Consider the following 22,561-nt stretch of genomic DNA (forward strand, 5'->3'; position numbering starts at 1 on the left):
AGCCTACATATCAGGTGCTTCCTCAATGGATACGAATGTCTCCTAGGGATGTTGCAAAGACCATGAACAATGCCAACATTTCAATACACCACTTGCATTCAGCAGTCCAGTTCTTATTGTTCAGTTTTGAGTTTGGATAAAACTGGATGTATCATAGAGAAAGATTGGCTTTAGGTTGTTATTCAGGCCATTAAAGCTGAAACGTTTGAAATAGAGTGAATATAGAAAAGCTCAGGGACATGTGAGTGGCAACGGAGACACGACATGACAATTTCAAATCTTGAAGTTGACATTTTAGTGCCCCATAAGACAATGAGTGACTCCAAATATGGAAAGGCAGCAATCATTTATTCAGATTTAGAATGCAAAGTAATATATATATATATATATATATATAGTTGGATTCAAAACGTGCTCTAAAATAGCACATAAGCGGTGCAGACTATTTCAAGTGATTGGCTGGAGAGCTAGCCCGACATTGTCAACATTAAAACAAGTCTGTAAATGATTGTGTGGTTGACATGTTAATGAGACAGAACATGCAGTTCCCACCATCCTGCCATAATCCTTACCCCAAAGTCACAAAACAACGTGCTCATTACGGTGAGGGATACAATAGCCAAATTACTGGAATCACTCAAAGCATTCCCTTCCTTGAGATTCACATTTATTTACATCCTAGCCAGCTTGCTCATTGGAGGAGTCTTTTATAACCACCATTTTAGTCATTTAAAAAAGTCTCATTAAATTCCTAAGGGACATTCATTTGCCCATTATCGGCAGCACATCAAGTAAAAAGAATTATAGTGATGTGAAATGTCACAGCCCTGTGTAACAACCCATTAAATTAGTCCAGTCTTTTACTGAGCCGGGACTTGAATGCCATTCCTATACAGAGGATGGTGAGGCAACTAATATAACAATGGTCTTTATACTTTAGTGGTTTTGAGGAACGTTTGGTATGCAAAAAAAGCACTACATTTTCAATGGTTAGATTATAACCTCAACCGCTCTAGTCTTTTGGGCTCAAAACAAGTCAAGAAAATGTCTAATAATACAGTAGCCAAAACTTCACAGAAAAAGCCATTACTGCAATAAATACAGCCTAATATAAGCCTAGGCCTTTTAATCTGCTATATCAATGCCTTGCCCAAAGAAGGTTAACTTCAGAATGTGGACACGAGAAAGAACCCCTTGTGCCCATGTAGGCTCAACAACACAAAAGTAGCCTAAAGATAAAATATCATTAATATAGTCACATAAAACCTTGAACATAATCCATCTCGGGTGACCTGATGCTGTGAGTCGATGACATAGACTAGAATCTAAAAGAGACGTGAACATAACAGAGAACCAAACTTCAGTTTGGTAATTTGCTTTCCAGACGCTTGACGGCCTACAGATTAAACCCAATGCCTTGGCCTCGTGTCAGACAAAGTAGAGCAGCACCCTCAGGGTGCTGGAGAGCTCTCCACACAACAAGCCCCAGCATTAGGCTAGATAATGAGGGGTTGAGCAGGAAGGGCAACTTCACATTGTTAAAGTTCACAACACCGCCCTTGAAACAGAGGCTAATTGCAACCTTCCAGGGCACGGGGGATGGATTGGGATTGAAGCGAGAAGGAAAATGAGAGGGGGGAAAAAAAACATTACCGTGTGTGTTTTCAATGACTGTAGCTAAATGTTATGCAGATATTAAGAAATCAAATATTTCACTTTTTCCATTTCACTGTTTCCTAAAATAGGCATTACTTTCTTGCCTGGCTACCCAAAATCCTTGCTCCAGCCAAACGCCACGCCCAAGGATGTTAGTTTCTTCTCCGCAATGAGTCTGGATCTGAGTACCTTCCAGACGATTTGTTGAATGGAAATCCATTCTAGACCATATGATTGGTTCCAGCAACTGATGGGTTGGGCCAGAGCACACATGGGTAAAGTGGCATTTCGAAAATTCGTCAATGTCTTTAATACTCTTCATTGCCATCAATGAAGATAAAACCAGTCTCCGACTGAATTATGTTGCGAACAATAGAGCAGCGGAAGAATTCAGTTTTTGTCGTGTTTTGCAGAGCCCATCATATCCTCATAGTTTGTGCAACTACAAATAAAATGGCTTGTTCATTAAATAGCTTTTATAAGTGCTCACAGCAAATACCTATGCTAATTCCCAAACCAATCTTAATAGCCTATGTCTAACTACTCCTATTCTAGAAAGTTGTCAATGGTCGTTGCCACAGGAGAGGCAGAGTTGTCTTGGCAATCATCTCTAAATATTTAGTCAGTAGCATACTGCCACCAAGTGGAAACCTGAAGCAACACAGAGACAGTCCTGCTTCTACAGACCTATTACAAATTAGCTTGTGTCAACCTTTTGATTGGAACGATGGGAAGTCGATCCCCGGCCGAGTCACACCAAAGACTCTAAAATTGAGACCCGATGCATCCCTGCTTGGAACTCAGCATTAACAAGATTGAGAGTAATGCTGCATTTACATTTACATTTAAGTCATTTAGCAGACGCTCTTATCCAGAGCGACTTACAAATTGGTGCATTCACCTTATGACATCCAGTGGAACAACCACTTTACAATAGTGCATCTAAATCTTAAAGGGGGGGGGGTGAGAGGGATTACTTATCCTATCCTAGGTATTCCTTAAAGAGGTGGGGTTTCAGGTGTCTCCGGAAGGTGGTGATTGACTCCGCTGTCCTGGCGTCGTGAGGGAGTTTGTTCCACCATTGGGGAGCCAGAGCAGCGAACAGTTTTGACTGGGCTGAGCGGGAACTGTACTTCCTCAGTGGTAGGGAGGCGAGCAGGCCAGAGGTGGATGAACGCAGTGCCCTTATTTGGGTGTAGGGCCTGATCAGATCCTAGAGGTACTGAGGTGCCGTTCCCCTCACAGCTCCGTAGGCAAGCACCATGGTCTTGTAGCGGATGCGAGCTTCAACTGGAAGCCAGTGGAGAGAGCGGAGGAGCGGGGTGACGTGAGAGAACTTGGGAAGGTTGAACACTAGACGGGCTGCGGCGTTCTGGATGAGTTGTAGGGGTTTAATGGCACAGGCAGGGAGCCCAGCCAACAGCGAGTTGCAGTAATCCAGACGGGAGATGACAAGTGCCTGGATTAGGACCTGCGCCGCTTCCTGTGTGAGGCAGGGTCGTACTCTGCGGATGCATGAACCTACAGGAACGGGCCACCGCCTTGATGTTAGTTGAGAACGACAGGGTATTGTCCAGGATCACGCCAAGGTTCTTAACGCTCTGGGAGGAGGACACAATGGAGTTGTCAACCGTGATGGCGAGATCATGGAACGGGCAGTCCTTCCCCGGGAGGAAGAGCAGCTCCGTCTTGCCGAAGTTCAGCTTGAGGTAGTGATCCGTCATCCACACTGATATGTCTGCCAGACATGCAGAGATGCGATTCTCCACCTGGTCATCAGAAGGGGGAAAGGAGAAGATTAATTGTGTGTCGTCTGCATAGCAATGATAGGAGAGACCATGTGAGGTTATGACAGAGCCAAGTGACTTGGTGTATAGCGAGAATAGGAGAGGGCCCAGAACAGAGCCCTGGGGGACACCAGTGGTGAGAGCGCGTGGTGAGGAGACAGATTCTCGCCACGCCACCTGGTAGGAGCGACCTGTCAGGTAGGACGCAATCCAAGCGTGGGCCGCGCCGGAGATGCCCAACTCTGAGAGGGTGGAGAGGAGGATCTGATGGTTCACAGTATCGAAGGCAGCCGATAGGTCTAGAAGGATGAGAGCAGAGGAGAGAGAGTTAGCTTTAGCGGTGCGGAGCGCCTCCGTGATACAGAGAAGAGCAGTCTCAGTTGAATGACTAGTCTTGAAACCTGACTGATTTGGATCAAGAAGGTCATTCTGAGAGAGATAGCGGGAGAGCTGACCAAGGACAGCACGTTCAAGAGTTTTGGAGAGAAAAGAAAGAAGGGATACTGGTCTGTAGTTGTTGACATCGGAGGGATTGAGTGTAGGTTTTTTCAGAAGGGGTGCAACTCTCGCTCTCTTGAAGACGGAAGGGACGTAGCCAGCGGTCAGGATTCAACACAACTTTGACATTTCCAACTTGGAAACTTTTAGAAAGATGATCCCACTTGTTAAGTATCACAATCAGCCAAAAGAAAGCTCTACGCAAAAAAAACTACTGTATGAAAAGCGACACATTGTCGACCTTGTAGTTTTGGGAAAAAAAGCCTTTTGTAGGCTTTTTGAATGGTATTCAATTTGCAAAAACGTAACGCAATGGCTTTCAGTGTAATAACTTCACAAAATACTTCTTGCAAAAGTAAATTCATACACACAGTACCAGGCAAAAGTTTGAACACACCTACTCATTAATTAATTAATTAATTACTACTATTTTCTACATTGTAGAATAATAGTGAAGACATCAAAACTATGAAATAACACATATGGAATCATGTAGTAACCAAAACAAAGGTGTTGAACAAATCAAAATAAGTTATATTTGAGATACTTCAAAGTAGCCACCCTTTGCCTTGATATCAGCTTTGCACACTCTTGGCATTCTCTCAACCAGCTTAATGAGGTAGTCACCTGGAATGCATTTCAATTAACAGGTGTGCCTTGTTAAAAGTGAATTTGTGGGATTTATTTCCTTCTTTGAGCAAATCAATTGTGTTGTGGGGGTGGTAGGGTTGGTATGCAGAAGATAGCCCTATTTGGTAAAAGACCAAGTCCATATTATGGCAAGAACAGCTCAAATAAGCAAAGGGAAACGACATTCCATTGTTACTTTAAGACATGAAGGTCAGTCAATCTGGAAAATGTCAAGAACTTTGAAAGTTTCTTCAAGTGCAGTCGCAAAAACCATCATGCGCTATGATTAAACTAGCTCTCATGACGACCGCCACAGGAAAGGAAGACCCAGAGTTACCTCTGCTGCAGAGGATAAGTTCATTAGAGTTACCAGCCTCATAAATTGCAGGCCAAATAAATGCTTCACAGAGTTCAAGTAACAGACATATCTCAACATCAACTGTTCAGAGAAGACAGCGTGAATCATTCCTTCATGGTCAAATGTCTGCAAGGAAAGCACTACTATATACTACCAATAATAAGAAGACACTTGCTTGGGCCAAGAAACACAAGCAATGGACATTCGACTGGTGGATATCTGTCCTTTGGTCGATGAGTGTAAATTTGAGATTTTTGGTTCCAACCACCATGTCATTATGAGACGCAGAGAAGGTAAAGGGAAGATCTCGGCATGTGTGGTTCCCACTGTGAAGCATGGAGGTGGTGGTGTGATGGTGCTTTGCTGGTGACACTGTTAGTGTATTTTTTATTATTTTATTATTCAAGGCACACTTAACCAGCATGGCTACCACAGCATTCAGCAGCAATACACCAACCTCAGGAGGCTTAAGAAATTTGGCTTGTCACCAAAAGCACTCACAAACTTCTACAGATGCACAATCGAGAGCATCCTGGCGGGCTGTATCACCGCCTGGTACGGCAACTGCTCCGCCCTCAACCGTAAGGCTCTCCAGAGGGTAGTGAGGTCTGCACAACGCATCACCGGGGGCAAACTACCTGCCCTCCAGGACACCTACACCACCCGATGTTACAGGAAGGCCATAAAGATCATCAAGGACATCAACCACCCGAGCCACTGCCTGTTCACCCCGCTATCATCCAGAAGGCGAGGTCAGTACAGGTGCATCAAAGCTGGGACCGAGAGACTGAAAAACAGCTTCTATCTCAAGGCCATCAGACTGTTAAACAGCCACCACTAACATTGAGTGGCTGCTGCCAACACACTGTCGTTGACACTGACCCAACTCCAGCCACTTTAATAATGGGAATTGATGGGAAATGATGTAAATATATCACTAGCCACTTTAAACAATGCTACCTTATATAATGTTACTTACCCTACATTACTCATCTCATATGCATACGTATATACTGTACTCTTCATCATCGACTGCATCCTTATGTAATACATGTATCACTAGCCACTTTAACTATGCCACTTTGTTTACTTTGTCTACATACTCATCTCATATGTATATACTGTACTCGATACCATCTACTGTATGCTGCTCTGTACCATCATTCATTCATATATCCTTATGTACATATTCTTTATCCCCTTACACTGTGTATAAAACAGTAGTTTTGGAATTAGATTAGATTACTTGTTGGTTATCACTGCATTGTCGGAACTAGAAGCACAAGCATTTCGCTACACTCGCATTAACATCTGCTAACCATGTGTATGTGACAAATAAAATTTGATTTGATCCCATCTGGTTTGCACTTAGTGGGACTATCATTTGTTTTTCAACAGGATAATGACCCAACACACCTCCAGGCTGTGTAAGGGTTATTTGACAAAGAAGGAGAGTGATGAGTGCTGCATCAGATGACCTGGCCTCCTCATTCACCCAACCTCAACCAAATTTAGATTGTTTGGGATGAGTTGGACCCCAGAGTAAAGGGAAAGCATCCAACAAGTGCTCAGCATATGTGGGAACTCCTTGAAGACTGTTGGAAAAGCATTCCAGGTGAAGCTGGTTGAGAGAATGCCAAGCGTGTGCAAAGCTGTCATCAAGGCAAAGGGTGGCTAAGAATCTAAAATAAATGTTGATTTGTTTAACTTTTTTGGTTACTACACGATTCCATGTGTGTCATTTCATAGTTTTGATGTATTCACTATTATTATACAATGTAGAAAATAGTACAAATAAAGAAATGGACTTGAATGAGAAGGCGTGTCCAAAATTACCCTGATGACTTGCACAAGTTTGGAAAACACCTTTTATCAACAAAAAATAAAAATGCATTTAAAAAGGAGGGGGAAATATTACCTTATTAAGGGATATAATATTTTTTTAATAAAAAAAATAATCTGGGATACTGATGTGAGCTGCACAGTTGAATGAGCACAAAAGCATAACATGCTAAGTCTGCCTGTATGATTAGACTAATGACAAGCATGGGGTGACTTGGGATGATGTGTACGTCTTGTGGTAGGGCAGACTTGGAAGCTTATAAGATGTGTTAAATGTTGCATCTGGTACTGCCTCAAAGTCAGAGTTCAGCCACCAGGCCATTCATGCTACTTCCAGCATATTGGAAAAAGCTATGCATCAATTATGTTTTTCATTTAAACAAATTGCACAAAATATCGATAACACAGAACTTAACACCTGATTCTCTCACCTTCTCAGGTAATCGTCATCGTGGTTTTCGTCAGGCATTTCTTGGTTTAAGGCCTCTTGTGGTACATTCACCGCTGGACTTGGACTGACAGACGGTCGGTAAACTCTCTCCCACTGGCCTGTCTCCTGGTTATATACCAACCCCACCGCCTGTTCTCTCTGTGAGCTAGGGGATCCCCGGTGAGTGAAGGCTGTGTCCCCTCCAGGTTCATCAGCACTGGGCTGTGGCTGTAATAACTGTCTCCTGTCAGAGGACTGGGGAACATGTAGCACCGTCGGCCTCATTGTGTGAAAGGCAGGGTTGGGGCTTGGGGGCTGCCATGTGGTGCTCCCCTCCTCTTGTGATGGGGTCTGGCCAGTGCGCTCCCAGCGCTGTGTACCTTGGTTAAACGTGAACAGGTTGTGGCAGACCCTGCAGCGGTTCATATGGCCGCGGGAGGGACCAGAACCACCATCACTGCTGTTGGGGGGCTGATAATGGGGGGTGACAGGCCGCTCACACTCTATGTTATTATTGAGCATCTCCCGTGTCTGTTGCTCTTGGCTGCTCTCTCCACCAGCACCACCTGACTGCTCCATTTCCTGCATGCGATCATACTCCATGAAGTAGCGATTCAAGTTGCACTGGAGCACGTTACGGATCGAGGTGGGGCTGTTGCTCCCTCCCTCCCCAAGAGAGTGGTGTACACTACTAGTGCTGGGTCCATCTACAGAACTGTTTCCACTGGTGTGAGGGCTCACTACTGCTGGGGGCAAGCTTCCTCCCTCTGTGGTAGAGGTGTAGACAGGCGACTGAAAGGAGCCCTCCTGCTGCCTCAGCACAGACAGCAGGTTGACAGAGGATGCACTAGTCCTGGGTGGAGATACCCCAACACCCCCACTACGCTCAGGCCGCATGTTGAGCATGCTGCCCATCCAGTCTGCTCCTGCCAGTCGCCCAGAGCACTCCAGGCCTGGCTGCTGGTGGCCCTGGTTAGTTATAAGGCCTGGGATGCTGCGCTGGCCAGGGCCTGAAGATGGAGTGCGTAAAGAGTGTCCTCTAGCACTGCCGTACACACTGCTGAAGGCAGAGGGACGGTGTGAGGAGCGAGGCTCAGAGGGCTGCCGGGGCTCAGTGCGAGCAGAGGAGAAGGTGGAGGCATGAGACTGGGCCTCCAGGCTCTCAGGGTCAGAGGGGGCCTCTCCAGATGGTGAAGGGGCTCGGGTGGCAGAGCACCGACTGCAGAAGCAAACCATACCAAGGTGTTGCACACAACCCTGGTAGGGGGGTCGGGAGCGATTCCGCAGGGCAGAATAATGTCCAGAGGGAAGACTAGGAGAGTCAGCAGCACTATTGGCAGCAGGTGCAGGAGGATGCTGTTCCTCAGACTGTGAGCCGGAGTTCCTCGATGACAGGATGTGCAGGAAGTTGTGGAGAATGGGTGTACGGCGGACCGGTTGGGACTGTAGGAAGGATCGATGGCGAAAGTGGGGCATCTCCACGCTATCCATGGGGACCTCTGAGTCATCATCACTCTGCTGAAAAGCACACAACAGGAACACAATGTTCTTGATATGATGCAACTGACCTTAAATAATGTAAAGTATTAAACAGTCTCAGTCTCACCTGTTGGTTAGAGGGATTCACTATAGCGGTCAACAGGTAATGACCCAGTGGGTCAAACCTCACCAGTCTGCAACAGAGCATTTGCATGTGTCATTAGCTACATTTTGCTTTGACTCGGTTTCCAAATTCAGATATTGCAGCAAAGTTTCAACAAGTCAAGTAATCGAACACTGTGGAAATGATAGGGAGATCAAGAAGGTGGAGCTTTTGTCAGACCTGACTCTCTCTGTCTCGCTGGCAGTCTTGACCAGGGCAAATGGCTCCCTCCTACTCCAGTCCCAGAAGTGAACCTCATTGTTTGTTGCTATGAGAAGGAGCTGGGCAGTAGGGTGAAAGGCCAGGGAGGCAATGGCCACATTGCTCTCAGTGAACCAGCTCTCACTGCCACCCTGGGCATCAGAGGGACGACACAATGTTCAAAAGAAGAAGATTAGTGTCAATATTATGCACATGCACAAAAACCCAGAATGTCATCCAACTATTTTTAAGAGAATGCACAGAAATCGATTGGTAAGGAATAAAACTTGTGATGCAAGAGAGGACATGGTTACCTACACCAGCGCCACACAGAGGTAGTTAGAGATCTCTAGTTGGATATAACCCATTTTTGCATGGACACTGCCATAGAGCCTCACAGTGGAGGTGTCATAGTACCCATAAAACCTAGTAGTCAAACAGGGAAATGGTTCCTGAGGTTTTTCCACCATTAATTTTGACCATAGGGAATTTTAGAAACACTTAAAGGGCTGTGATTCGTGTAGGCTTACCTAGTGTGACATTTTGATAACCGTGTAAATCGCTCTCAGACAGGGTAACTTCTATCAATATATTCTGCTCCATTTATGCTCAGATTTGAAAATGCTAATTAGCATCAAAGTAGACATCATGCAACACTACAAATCCCTGTAAGCTCCTGCACATTATCTCTAGCGGACATCTTTGCTAACAGGTATTATGACAACTTAAAAGTTGTTCACAGAATTGTCAATTGAAAGAAATCTTACCAATTTATTCATTACTAGATTTAGCTAACATTAGATAGTTAATCCAGAGATTCTTACCTTTGCCTCGATTCGTCAGTCTAGTCCAGATCATCATAACATTTGTAGTTCTTTATGATGGCCACATTAGCATTACATTTTTGTGGGATAAATACAGGCGAATATATTGATACAAGCCACTTTGTCCTTGAGAGATCTACAGTTATCAAAACATCACACCGGGAAAAGCCTAAACAAAACATCCCTTATTTTAAGTGTTTCTAAAATCCCCTACAGGAAAAATGAAATGGTGAAAAAAAAATTGAAACCATTTCCCTGTTTGACCTCTAGGTTTTATGGGTATTATGACTCATATTGATAAGAGCGTCTGCTAAATGACTTAAATGTAATGTAATGTAATACTCTATCGAGGGCTTCCACCATTTTAAAGTAGTCAACTGGATGGGGATTCATAAGGGTTGGGAGGGATCAGCCAATGCTCAGAGCATTGGCTTCTTCTTCAAATTGGGTTACCTGGTTTGTAAATGGCTTTAAGCTGTATCACCGCCATCTTGTGGCCACAATAAATGAATGACAAGATTCAGTTCAGGACTCCTGCACTGCAGGTGGCGGTAAAACACCAATATACGTTGTATGCTATTTTCAAACACAAAAAAAATGAATAGACTACTTCAAAATGGAGATGGCCTCAATGGCGCTACCCGTGCTCTTACAGGTGCCATAATGGGCCAGAAAATGAGATTCTCAATTGGTTTTACTCAACTCATCTGTCCTGCTTTTGAAAAAGTTCAAAGGTAATCGAGGAGCGGCGGCTAGAATAAACAAATGAGCTTGTATGAAGTTAGACTCTCCGCACCATAAGGCAAATTACATTTATAGGGGTGAAATCCCAAAATAAATGTGTAAAGTGATAAAAAACAAATATAGCTAGTTGTGGAAGACATTTTGCAGATGAAATAATAAGTGGCATATCCTTTTTAAATGTGTGCATGCTTTCTCCCTTGAGAAAACAGCTGATTCAAAGGGGGTGTGGTAGATTTTAAAACACTTCTGCACTAGCCGCTGAGTGGAATACTCTTGTGTATCAAGGAAGTGAGCAAACTCCTCCATTCGCCTACTAATTAATTGACACCGTCCTCAACCACATATCGGTTTCCAGTTCACGGAGGAGTCTAGGAGAATATCCCAAAGATGAGTCGTCTAATTAAGTCTATTGTAGCACATGTAGTCCCAGAGGTTCCTTTGCATGAGAAGATGACAGCCACTCACATGCAGGTCCCAGATGCGAACCTCTCCATCCAGACATCCCGAAGCCACCAAACCAGGGATGGTAGGGTGAAAGGTCAGACACCAAGGAGTGCGGCGATGGCCCACCAGAGAGTGAACACACTTTCCTGTCTTAATCTCGGTGATATAAATGTTGTGGTTGACATGAGTGGAGGCAATTAAGGTCCTATATGAAGGGAAAAAATTAACAGTTAACATACAATCTTCCAGTCTTGGTGGCTTTCTATCTCCTCCAGACAAAAAATGTTTACAACATTTTATTGGATGACATTCTGACCTGTCCGGGCTAAAAGCCAGCAGGAAGGTAGAACGAGGGCTGTCCGGCAACTCCACTTTCTGAGGAAAATAAAATAAGAGCACATAAAAAAAGCACCCACTCATGTCAGTTAAACTTGTTACATTGCACGATTTCCATCCATGCCTCACCAAGGATGCTCCTTACCTGACTCTGCCATTTCATCCGCCGGGTCTTCTCCTCAACAAGCTGTTGCAGGAGGCGCTGGGAACCAAGGCCACGGGCCCCACGCTCCCGGGCAGATAAGATCCGCACCGAATTCTTTGGGTAGACAGTCATCTCAAAGATCAGGCCTTCATTCCTCTCCTTCACACTGGTGTTTGTTGGTCTCAGTCACCAAAGGGTCTAAGCAAAAGCCATATAAAAGTGTGTCTGTGGCTAGCTTGTAGTCTACACCTTTACCTTGCATGATGAAATCCAGCTGTTGATGACATAACCATGTTTGTAGCTAACTAGCTAGCTAAAAGAAAAATGTTTATTATTAGTTACCTAATCACTGCAATTCTCATTTGTTAACAGCCATGAGGTGCTGATGAAAATGTTGCCACAAGTGGCATGAATAATGAATATATGATAGTTGTACACAATTATAACGTTAAATGGCAAAACAACTGTAGTGGTGTGGGTTCAGGAAGAACAACCGAAATACAGAGAACCACAACGAAAACAGGCTGTCATGAAACTTAAAAATGCTAGTTAACCCAACAAATGTGGGCCATTATACTGGAGGACGAAGATAGTATCGCCAATAACAGGTTAGTTATTAGTTGAAAAATCTGACAACGTTTTGTACAACCAGGCCTGTAACTACCAGTATATTTTTTGGTTAAATCACATTATCTTGTGTTACAATCTGTAGCTACCGGTCTCCCAATTAACTAACTAGCTAGCTAACATGCCAGCGTTTGTCCAACTCAAGCAAGAACTGGCGTTGACAACCAACCCCATCAATACATTGCATTGGCCTAACACAACTAGCTAACGTTAGCGATACTCGACCATGTCCCTACCTTTTCCCACTGCTACGGTTGGAATGTTCTTGTCGACTTAGCAAGTTACATATATTCGACTTTTACTAGCAACTGAAACTATCTCGTATAATTATGGTATATTTTCTCCGATGTTTGTATATTGTGTTGACCAACTGTGGTTAACAAGCTAGCAGTGTAGCTAGGCTAGCTATTAGCTATGTTCTCCAAAACATTAGCCAGCTGGCCAGACCAACCACAGCTCACCAGGCATTACTAGTTGAACACAGGAACATAGGTGGGCGCCACAAAACCGGTAGTTTTTTTTTTGCAGTGCAAGAAATAGCTAGTTTACAAAGAGTCAATATTGCTTTAAAGTAAGCAATGTATTTATAATCTACATGTATCGCTATTTCTATATGTTCTACAGAAAACATGTATACATATAAGTTCATGATTATACAACGTAGCGTTTTCCAAACGGGGTCTGGGCCATAAAATCCTGGTCCTCATCCAAACGGTTTATACAATAACGGTCCTTATGGTTGTCATATGTGCTAGAATGATTTATAAAAAAAAACTTTAATCTCAAAGAGAACACGTTTTCTACTAAAACACTGGACGTTGATCAAGCATAACATTTTAGCTTCTGCACAGTTTGGATTGATTGATTGATTTGATCATTTAAAAAAATACATATAAACAAAGATTTGTAAAAGTGACCGGTATTGCACAATATAGTCGGGGACTTATTTCCATTTTGGTCCCTATTTTTAACATAAATACATAAACAATTACAGTGATACAGACAAATTACAGATAGAGATGAAAAAATGCACAACCTCCAGATGAGTATCATGGGAGTTAACATACAATTCTTACAAGATTGTTTGGCTGGTAGTTTATTCTTTAGATGTTTGGGGCTGCTGGTGAACCATGATGTGCATACATGATCAAAGTGACACTGGACTAGCACACTAGCTAGGTTTCCATCCAATTGACGACAGATTTTCATGCGAATATTGTAAAATCTTCTTTAAAACAATATTTCAGAGTTTCGTTTCGGACATTTTAGCGCCGGGACAACATGACAGGGAAGATTTTGGCCAAATGAGCCACATTTTCGTTTCGTTAAAAACAGCCTATAACAAATGACAAAACCACTATTCCTCGTGTTTCGATGTGCAGCACACCTTATAGCCTATTTTTGTTTTTATTCTACTTCCCCCCCCAAAAAAAACATTTTCCACCTCGCGGTTCAGCTGTCAGAAATTTGAGCACTACATGTATCGGGGCTACGGTGTCCACTGTATAATATTAACATTTTAATTTAAAAAAATATATATATATATATAGCCTATTTGAAAGAAGAGAAGCTTAGGCCTAACCCCAGAGAGCTAGATAGACAGGTGCTTCTACACCTGCAATGCTTGCTGTTTGGGGTTTTAGTCTGGGTTTCTGTACAGCACTTTGAGATATCAAAGCTGATGCATTTATTTATTTAAGTACCTTTATTTAACCAGGTAGGCAAGTTGAGAACAAGTTCTCATTTACAATTGCGACCTGGCCAAGATAAAGCAAAGCAGTTCGACAGATACAACGACACAGAGTTACACATGAAGTAAAACAAACATACAGTCAATAATACAGTATAAACAAGTCTATATACAATGTGAGCAAATGAGGTGAGATGGGAGGTAAAGGCAAAAAAGGCCATGGTGGCAAAGTAAATACAATATAGCAAGTAAAACACTGGAATGGTAGTTTTGCAATGGAAGAATGTACAAAGTAGAAATAGTGGGGTGCAAAGGAGCAAAATAAATAAATTAATTAAATACAGTTGGGAAAGAGGTAGTTGTTTGGGCTAAATTATAGGTGGGCTATGTACAGGTGCAGTAATCTGTGAGCTGCTCTGACAGTTGGTGCTTAAAGCTAGTGAGGGAGATAAGTGTTTCCAGTTTCAGAGATTTTTGTAGTTCGTTCCAGTCATTGGCAGCAGAGAACTGGAAGGAGAGATGGCCAAAGAAAGAATTGGTTTTGGGGGTGACTAGAGAGATATACCTGCTGGAGCTTGTGCTACAGGTGGGAGATGCTATGGTGACCAGCGAGCTGAGATAAGGGGGGACTTTACCTAGCAGGGTCTTGTAGATGACATGGAGCCAGTGGGTTTGGCGACGAGTATGAAGCGAGGGCCAGCCAACGAGAGCGTACAGGTCGCAATGGTGGGTAGTATATGGGGCTTTGGTGACAAAACGGATTGCACTGTGATAGACTGCATCCAATTTGTTGAGTAGGGTATTGGAGGCTATTTTGTAAATGACATCGCCAAAGTCGAGGATTGGTAGGATGGTCAGTTTTATGAGGGTATGTTTGGCAGCATGAGTGAAGGATGCTTTGTTGCAAAATAGGAAGCCAATTCTAGATTTAACTTTGGATTGGAGATGTTTGATATGGGTCTGGAAGGAGAGTTTACAGTCTAACCAGACACCTAAGTATTTGTAGTTGTCCACGTATTCTAAGTCAGAGCCGTCCAGAGTAGTGATGTTGGACAGGCGGGTAGCGATCGGTTGAAGAGCATGCATTTACTTTACATTGAAGCTTGCCCGGAGGGTTGTTAACACAGTGTCCAAAGAAGGGCCGGAAGTATACAGAATGGTGTCGTCTGCGTAGAGGTGGATCAGAGAGTCACCAGCAGCAAGAGCGACCTTATTGATGTATACAGAGAAGAGAGTCGGTCCAAGAATTGAATCCTGTGGCACCCCCATAGAGACTGCCAGAGGTCCGGACAGCAGACCCTCCGATTTGACACACTGAACTCTATCGGAGAAGTAGTTGGTGAACCAGGCGAGGCAATCATTTGAGAAACCAAGGCTGTCGAGTCTGCCGATGAGGATGTGGTGATTGACAGAGTTGAAAGCCTTGGCCAGATCAATGAATACGGCTGCACAGTAATGTTTCTTATCGGTTAAGATATCGTTTAGGACCTTGAGCGTGGCTGAGGTGCACCCATGAGCAGCTCTGAAACCAGAATGCATAGCAGAGAAGGTATGGTGAGATTCGAAATGGTCGGTAATCTGTTTGTTGACTTGGCTTTCGAAGACCTTAGAAAGGCATGGTAGGATAGATATAGGTCTGTAGCAGTTTGGGTCAAGAGTGTCCCCCCCTGAAGAGGGGGATGACCGTAGCTGCTTTCCAATCTTTGGGAATCTCAGATGACACGAAAGAGAGGTTGAACAGGCTAGTAATAGGGGTGGCAACAATTTCGGCAGATCATTTTAGAAAGAAAGGGTCCAGATTGTCTAGCCCGGCTGATTTGTAGGGGTCCAAATTTTGCAGCTCTTTCAGAACATCAGCTGAATGGATTTGGGAGAAGGAGAAATGGGGAAGGCTTGGGCGAGTTGCTGTTGGGGGTGGAGTGCTGTTGACCGGGGTAGGAGTAGCCAGGTGGAAAGCATGGCCAGCCGTAGAAAAATGCTTATTGAAATTCTCAATTATGGTGGGTTTATCAGTGATGACAGTGTTTCCTATCTTCAGTGCAGTGGGCAGCTGGGAGGAGGTGTTCTTATTCTCCATGGACTTTACAGTGTCCCAGAACTTTTTTGAGTTAGTGTTGCAGAAAGCACATTTCTGCTTGAAAAAGCTAGCTTTGGCTTTTCTAACTGCCTGTGTATAATGGTTTCTAGCTTCCCTGAACAGCTGCATATCACGGGGGCTGTTCGATGCTAATGCAGAACGCCATAGGATGTTTTTGTGTTGGTTAAGGACAGTCGGGTCTGGGGAGAACCAAGGGCTATATCTGTTCCTGGTTCTAAATTTATTGAATGGGGCATGTTTATTTAAGATGGTTAGGAAGGCATTTAAAAAAAATATCCAGGCATCCTCTACTGACGGGATGAGATCAATATCCTTCCAGGATACCCCGGCCACGTCGATTAGAAATGCCGGCTCGCTGAAGTGTTTGACCGCTGACCATTACGGATGCAGGCAATGAGGCAGTGATCGCTGAGATCTTGGTTGAAGACAGCAGAGGTGTATTTAGAGGGGAAGTTGGTTTGGATGATATATATGAGGGTGCCCGTGTTTAAGGCTTTGGGGAGGTACCTGGTAGGTTCATTGATAATTTGTGTGAGATTGAGGGCATCAAGTCTAGATTGTAGGATGGCTGGGGTGTTAAGGATGTTCCAGTTTAGGTCGCCTAGCAGCACGAGCTCTGAAGATAGATGGGGGGCAATCAGTTCACATATGGTGTCCAGAGCACAGCTGGGGGCAGATGGTGGTCTATAGTAGGCGGCAACAGTGAGAGACTTGTTTTTAGAGAGGTGGATTTTTAAAAGTAGAAGTTAAAATTGTTTGGGTACAGACCTGGATAGTAGGACAGAACTCTGCAGGCTATCTTTGCAGTAGATTGCAACACCGCCCCCTTTGGCAGTTCTATCTTGTCTGAAAATGTTGTAGTTTGGAATTAAAATTTCTGAATTTTTGGTGGTCTTCTAAGCCAGGATTCAGACACAGCTAGAACATCCGGGTTGGCAGAGTGTGCTAAAGCAGTGAATAGAACTAACTTAGGGAGGAGGCTTCTAATGTTAACATGCATGAAACCAAGGCTATTACAGTTACAGAAGTTGTCAAAAGAGAGCGCCTGGGGAATAGGAGTGGAGCTAGGCACTGCAGGGCCTGGATTCACCTCTACATCGCCAGAGGAACATAGGAGGAGTAGAATAAGGGTGCGGCTAAAAGCAATAAGAATTGGTCGTCTAGAACGTCTGGAACAGAGAGTAAAAGGAGGTTTCTGGGGGCGATAAAATAGCATCAAGGTATAATGTACAGACAAAGGTATGGTAGGATGTGAATACAGTGGAGGTAAACCTAGGTATTGAGTGATGAAGAGAGAGATATTGTCTCTAGAAACATCATTGAAACCAGGAGATGTCATTGCATGTGTGGGTGGTGGAACTAATAGGTTGGATAAGGTATAGTGAGCAGGACTAGAGGCTCTACAGTGAAATAAGCCAATAAACACTAACCAGAACAGCAATGGACAAGACATATTGACATTAAGGAGAGGCATGCTTAGTCGAGTGATCAAAAGGGTCCAGTGAGTGGAGAGGTTGGTTGGGGGTCACGGCGATTTAGACAGCTAGCCAGGACATCGGTAGCAAGGTAGCATAGGATGGAGGTCTGTTGTTAGCCACCTCTTGCGTTCCGTCAGTAGATTAGTGGGGTTCCGTGTGGTAGAGGGGATTAATCCAAATCACACAACAACAACAAAAATAAAAACAATAGATATAGTTATAGAGGCCCAAGAAGAAAACATAATAATAATACAAATAAATAAATTGTCAGCCCATGAGTGATTGATGGAACTCAGGAGTGATTGACGGAGCTGGCTAGCTCCGGAATAATTGATGTTTGCTCCGGAATCGACGAAAGCCGATATTCACACGGATAGCAGCTAGCTAGCTGTGAGATCCGGGTGTGAATGTCCAGAGAGCAGTTGAAATCCAGGGACATGGAGAGAAAAATTGGTCCGGTATGTTCCGTTCCGAGCCGCGCTGCGCCGTACAAAACTGGCGATAGATTTTCGAGCTAAAGGATAGCTGATGACCACAAACCGTGGTTAGCTGAATATTAACGATTTGCCAGTAAAGAAGCTAACTAGCTTCTGAACTAGCTTCTAAGTAGCTTCTGGATTAGCTTCTGGGCTAGCTTCTGGCTAGCTCCTGGCTAGCTTCTGGCTAGTTTCTGGCTAGCTTCTTGGAGTTTCTGGCTAGCTTCATGGAGGATTACAGATTTGAGGTAAATAATACTTTTTTATAAATATAAAATTGGTGAGGCGGGTTGCAGGAGATGTTTTGAAGATGAGTTGATGGAAAATAAAAATAAAATGTATGTGAAAAAAGTTGTAAATATATATATATACAGGACACGACAAGACGAGGACAAAAGACGTCTGAACTGCTATGCCATCTTGGTTACTAGATGACCATTCCACTGTCCTTACACAACCCCCAGACATAAGCACACACCGACATGCATTTCTTTATGTGAGATGGTTACTACGTCTGGTATACAGATCTAGACATTCAAGAGGCTAATTAGTTAATTTTCTATCATAATATGTTCTATAAAGATAAGCAATGTATTGTTAGGAGTAACTCTGGTTGGCCTGAAACAGTCTTCCTCATCTCAAAAACATCTCAAAAACTGTTGGAGCCCCTGGGCTCTCTCAATTGAATTAAATTTCAATTTAAGGGCATTATTGGCATGTGAAACATGTTTACATTGCCAAAGCAAGTGAAATAGATGAACAGTGTCATGTTTTGTCTTATATTGTCTTGTCATTTTGCTTTCCCTTCTGTTCGTTTTCCCCCTGCTGGTCTTTTTAGGTTCGTTCCCTTTTTTCTCTCTTCCTCCCTTTCTCTCTTCTCTCTATCGTTCCGTTCCTGCTCCCAGCTGTTCCTATTCCCCTAATCAATCATTTAGTCTTTCCACACCTGTTCCCTATCTTTTCCTCTGATTAGAGTCCCTATTTCTCCCCTTGTTTTCCGTTTCTGTCCTGTCGGATCCTTGTATATTGTTCACCGTGCTGTGTCTTTGTCTCGCCCTGTCGTGTCGTGTTTCCCTCAGATGCTGTGTGGTGAGCAGGTGTCTGAGTCTGCTACGGTCAGTGCCTTCCCGAGGCAACCTACAGTTTATGGTCGAGTCTCCAGTCTGTCCTCGTCATTACGAGTGGAATTGTTTTTTATGCTTGGTTTACCGCTCCGATTTGTCTAGGAGTATTGCATATTTCCTTTACTGGAATAAAGACTCTGTTTTCGTCGCTTTTGGGTCCTCATTCACCTGCATAACAAACAGAATTAAAATAAACAAAAAATTAAATAAACAAACAGGTTGTATTTACAATGGGGTTTGTTCTTCACTGTTGTTCTTCACTTCTCTTGTGGCAACAGGTCACAAATCTTGCTGCTGTGATTGCACACTGTGGTATTTCACTCTAGGCTTCATGTGATGTGCGGTAGTTCAATCATGACAAATTCAGTGTGTGTTCTGCAGCCTTTTGAAAGTAGTACTGCAGTAGTGATCAATGGTTGTGATGCAGCTAGGTGGTTGTATTAGGGGCTGGTCGTGTGTGTACGTGAGTGCATTAGCAGTGCGGCCGTGGTGGAGTATACAGGGCTTTGTCATGTACATTATATAGGTATGCATGTCAGATTTGACATCTGTTTTGCACATCGGCGTTAAACGAGACATCGGCCGACACTAATGTTGGTGTTTTTAGCTAATATCGGTCTTTTGTGTATCCCTAGTTCCATGTTTGCATTAAACTCACCACCAGCTTCTCGACTCCCAGCATCTCCGTTACAAGCATTTTGATTTTGCTGGGTTTTTTGGGTTGTAAATTCTTTCCAATGTGCCGAGTAGTTCCCTTTTTTTTCTCATGATTTATTTGGATCTAATTGTGCTGCTGTCTTGGGACTCTGTGGGGTCTGTTTGTGAACATAGGACCAGCTTGCTTAGGGGGGCTCTTCTGTAGGTGATGACTTTGTTAAGAAAGTTTTGGGAGTCGCTTCCTTTTTAGGTGGTTGTAGAATTTAACGGCTCTTTACTGGATTTCGTTAATTGTCAAGTATCGGCTTAATTCTGCATGCATTATTTGGTGTTTATGTTGTACACTGAGGATATTATTGCAACATTTTTGGTTGGTGAGCAGACCCCAGACCTTGCAACCATAAAGGGAAATGGGTTCTATAGCGGTTTCAAGTATTTTTAGCCAGTTCCTAATTGGTATATTGAATTTGATCCTTTTGATGGCATAGAACGCCCTTCTTGCCTTGTCTCTCAGATCGTTCACAGCTTTGTGGAAGTTACCTGTGGCGCTGATCTTTAGGCCAAGGTATGTATAGTTTATTTTTGTGTGTGTCTCCTAGGGCAACGGTGTCTAGATGGCATCTGTATTCGTGGTCCTGGCAACTGGACCTTTGGAACACCATTGTCTTACTGAGATTTACTGTCGGGTCAGGTCTGACAGAATCTGTCGTGGAAATACTTCTTAAAAAATTCTGATCAAATTTGTTTCCACTTTTGTGGATTGCTGTGATCAGTCCTTAGTTCCACATTTTGGGGAATATGCCAGAGCTGAGGATGTTAAGAATTTAAGTATAGCCAATTGAAATTTGTGGTCTGTACTTTATCATTTCAGTTAGGATACCATCAACCCAACAGGCCTTCTCGGGTTGAAGGCTCTCTCAACGTATTCACCCTCGTTATAAGTAAGTCTCTCGTGTGGGGCGGAGCTACCTTTATGCAGATGGCCAACGCAGCAGACACCCGCCTCTTCAGCAATGTTGGCTTGCAGGTCAGAACTAAACACGGGTCAGAGGTGTGAGGGAATTTTCTTTTAAACCTTAGTAATGCTTTTGCTAAAGTTATTGTTTATTCCTAGACATTGGGCTTGTGAGTCTCTTTAAACACATAAGATAAAGTGTGTGCCATTTATAAAGGCCTGTTCTAATTGTGCTGTGTCGAAGGACCCCATAATGTCTGGGTTCTCAGCCATGAATGACAAACTAACTGGTTTCTCTTAGCTTGATTGGAGACAGAGAAAATATTATTTCCTGTACACCAGTGATAGGGCTATTCTGTTTGGAGCCTGTTTCTGGGCGAAATATTAATGTTTTGTGTGTGTGAACAGTACGACCATACATCATCTGGGCCAACAGTGGAAGGCACTTGCTTGCCCAACTTGGGGGAACCATTGAGCTACTGTTAGAGGAAGTATGTCTGGAGTTACTTCCTGTCATTCTGGCCCCTATTGTCCTCACTCAGTTGCAACAGACTGAGGCAACCTTTTTACCCAGTTGTCTCCACACACACACACACACACACACACACACACACACACACACACACACACACACACACACACACACACACACACACACACACAGGGTCACGTGTTTTTGCAGATGCTTGCATGGGATAGCTTGACTAGTGTGTGTATAATGCTCCTGTACTCTCTGTGCAGGGGCTCTCAATCCATTTCACTTACGTGGGTGGTGCAACAGCCTCCTTTACTAAATGTATTTAATACAAGTAATACCTTGATGGATTATTGACTCTGTCTCTTGTCATTTTCAAAGTTAGACTTTCCACCACAGAGTGCAGGGTTTGTGCATGTGGTTTGTCATTCATCTTTATAAAACTACCCAGACCTTTGATTTCCATAGTGGTGTTGGAACATGGAAGGTGATGCTAATAGTCTGGGTAGCCATTTGGTTATTTGTTCAGGAATCTTATGGCTTGGGAGTAGAAGCTGTTTAGAAGCCTCTTGGACCTAGACTTAACGCTTGCCGTGCCATAGCAGAGAGAACAGTCTATGACTAGGGTGGCTGGAGTCTTTGACGATTTTTAGGACCTTCCTCTGACACCACCTGGTATAGAGGTCCTGGATGGCAGGAAGCTTGGCCCCAGTGATGTTCTGGGCCGTTCGCACTACCCTCTGTAGTGCCTCGTGTTCGGAGGCCGAGCAGTTGCCATACCAGGCAGTGACGTAACAAGTCAGGATGCTCTCAATGGTGCAGATGTAGAACCTTTTGAGGATCTGAGGACCCATGCCAAATGTTTTCAATCTCCTGGGGGGGAATAGGTTTTTTGTGCCCTCTTCTCGACTATCTTGGTATGCTTGGACCATGTTAGTTTGTTGGTGATGTGCACGCTAAGGAACTAGAAGCTCTCAACCCGCTCCACAACAGCCCTGTCGATGAGAATGGGGGCGTACTCGTTCCTCTTTTTCCTGTAGTCCACAATCATCCCCTTTGTCTTGATCACATTGAGGGAGAGGTTGTTGTCCTGGCACCACACGGCCAGGTCTCTGATCGTCTATAGGCTGTCTCATCGTTGTCGGTGATCAGGCCTACCACTGTTGTGTCATCGGCAAACTTAATGATGGTTTTGGAGTCATGCCTGGCCGTGCAGTCATGGCTGAACAGGGAGAACAGTAGGGGACTGAGCATGCACCCCCGAGGGGCCCCCGTGTTGAGGATCAGTGTGGCGGATGTGTTGTTACCTAACCTTACCACCTGGTGGCAGACAGTCAGTAAGTCCAGGATCCATTTGCAGAGGGAGGTGTTTAGTCCCAGGGCTCTTAACTTAATGATGAGGTTTGAGGGCACTATGGTGTAGAACGCTGAGCTGTAGTCAATG

At 43.9% G+C, this 22,561-nt stretch overlaps 1 protein-coding gene across 2 annotated transcripts in view; it reads right to left on the bottom strand.

The window, feature by feature from the left end:
- The window catches only part of LOC124033924 (activating molecule in BECN1-regulated autophagy protein 1A-like), a 110,482-nt gene extending 97,745 nt beyond the window's left edge, over nt 1-12,737 (bottom strand). The window contains exons 1-7 of one of the 2 annotated variants that reach the window (XM_046346373.1): nt 12,401-12,737; nt 11,538-11,735; nt 11,373-11,431; nt 11,078-11,261; nt 9,024-9,196; nt 8,808-8,874; nt 7,203-8,716 (exon numbers count right to left, since the gene is read on the bottom strand). In XM_046346373.1, coding sequence (XP_046202329.1) covers nt 7,203-8,716; nt 8,808-8,874; nt 9,024-9,196; nt 11,078-11,261; nt 11,373-11,431; nt 11,538-11,669 — 2,129 coding nt within the window. In that variant the 5' untranslated portion in view covers nt 11,670-11,735; nt 12,401-12,737. Of the gene's footprint in view, nt 1-7,202; nt 8,720-8,807; nt 8,875-9,023; nt 9,197-11,077; nt 11,262-11,372; nt 11,432-11,537; nt 11,736-12,400 lie in introns of both variants that reach the window. The other variant, XM_046346372.1, reaches the window with a different exon arrangement.
- Between the last annotated feature and the right edge of the window lie 9,824 nt (nt 12,738-22,561).

Source organism: Oncorhynchus gorbuscha, linkage group LG04, assembly GCF_021184085.1.
Source record: "Oncorhynchus gorbuscha isolate QuinsamMale2020 ecotype Even-year linkage group LG04, OgorEven_v1.0, whole genome shotgun sequence".
Classification (NCBI taxonomy): Eukaryota; Metazoa; Chordata; class Actinopteri; order Salmoniformes; family Salmonidae; genus Oncorhynchus; species Oncorhynchus gorbuscha.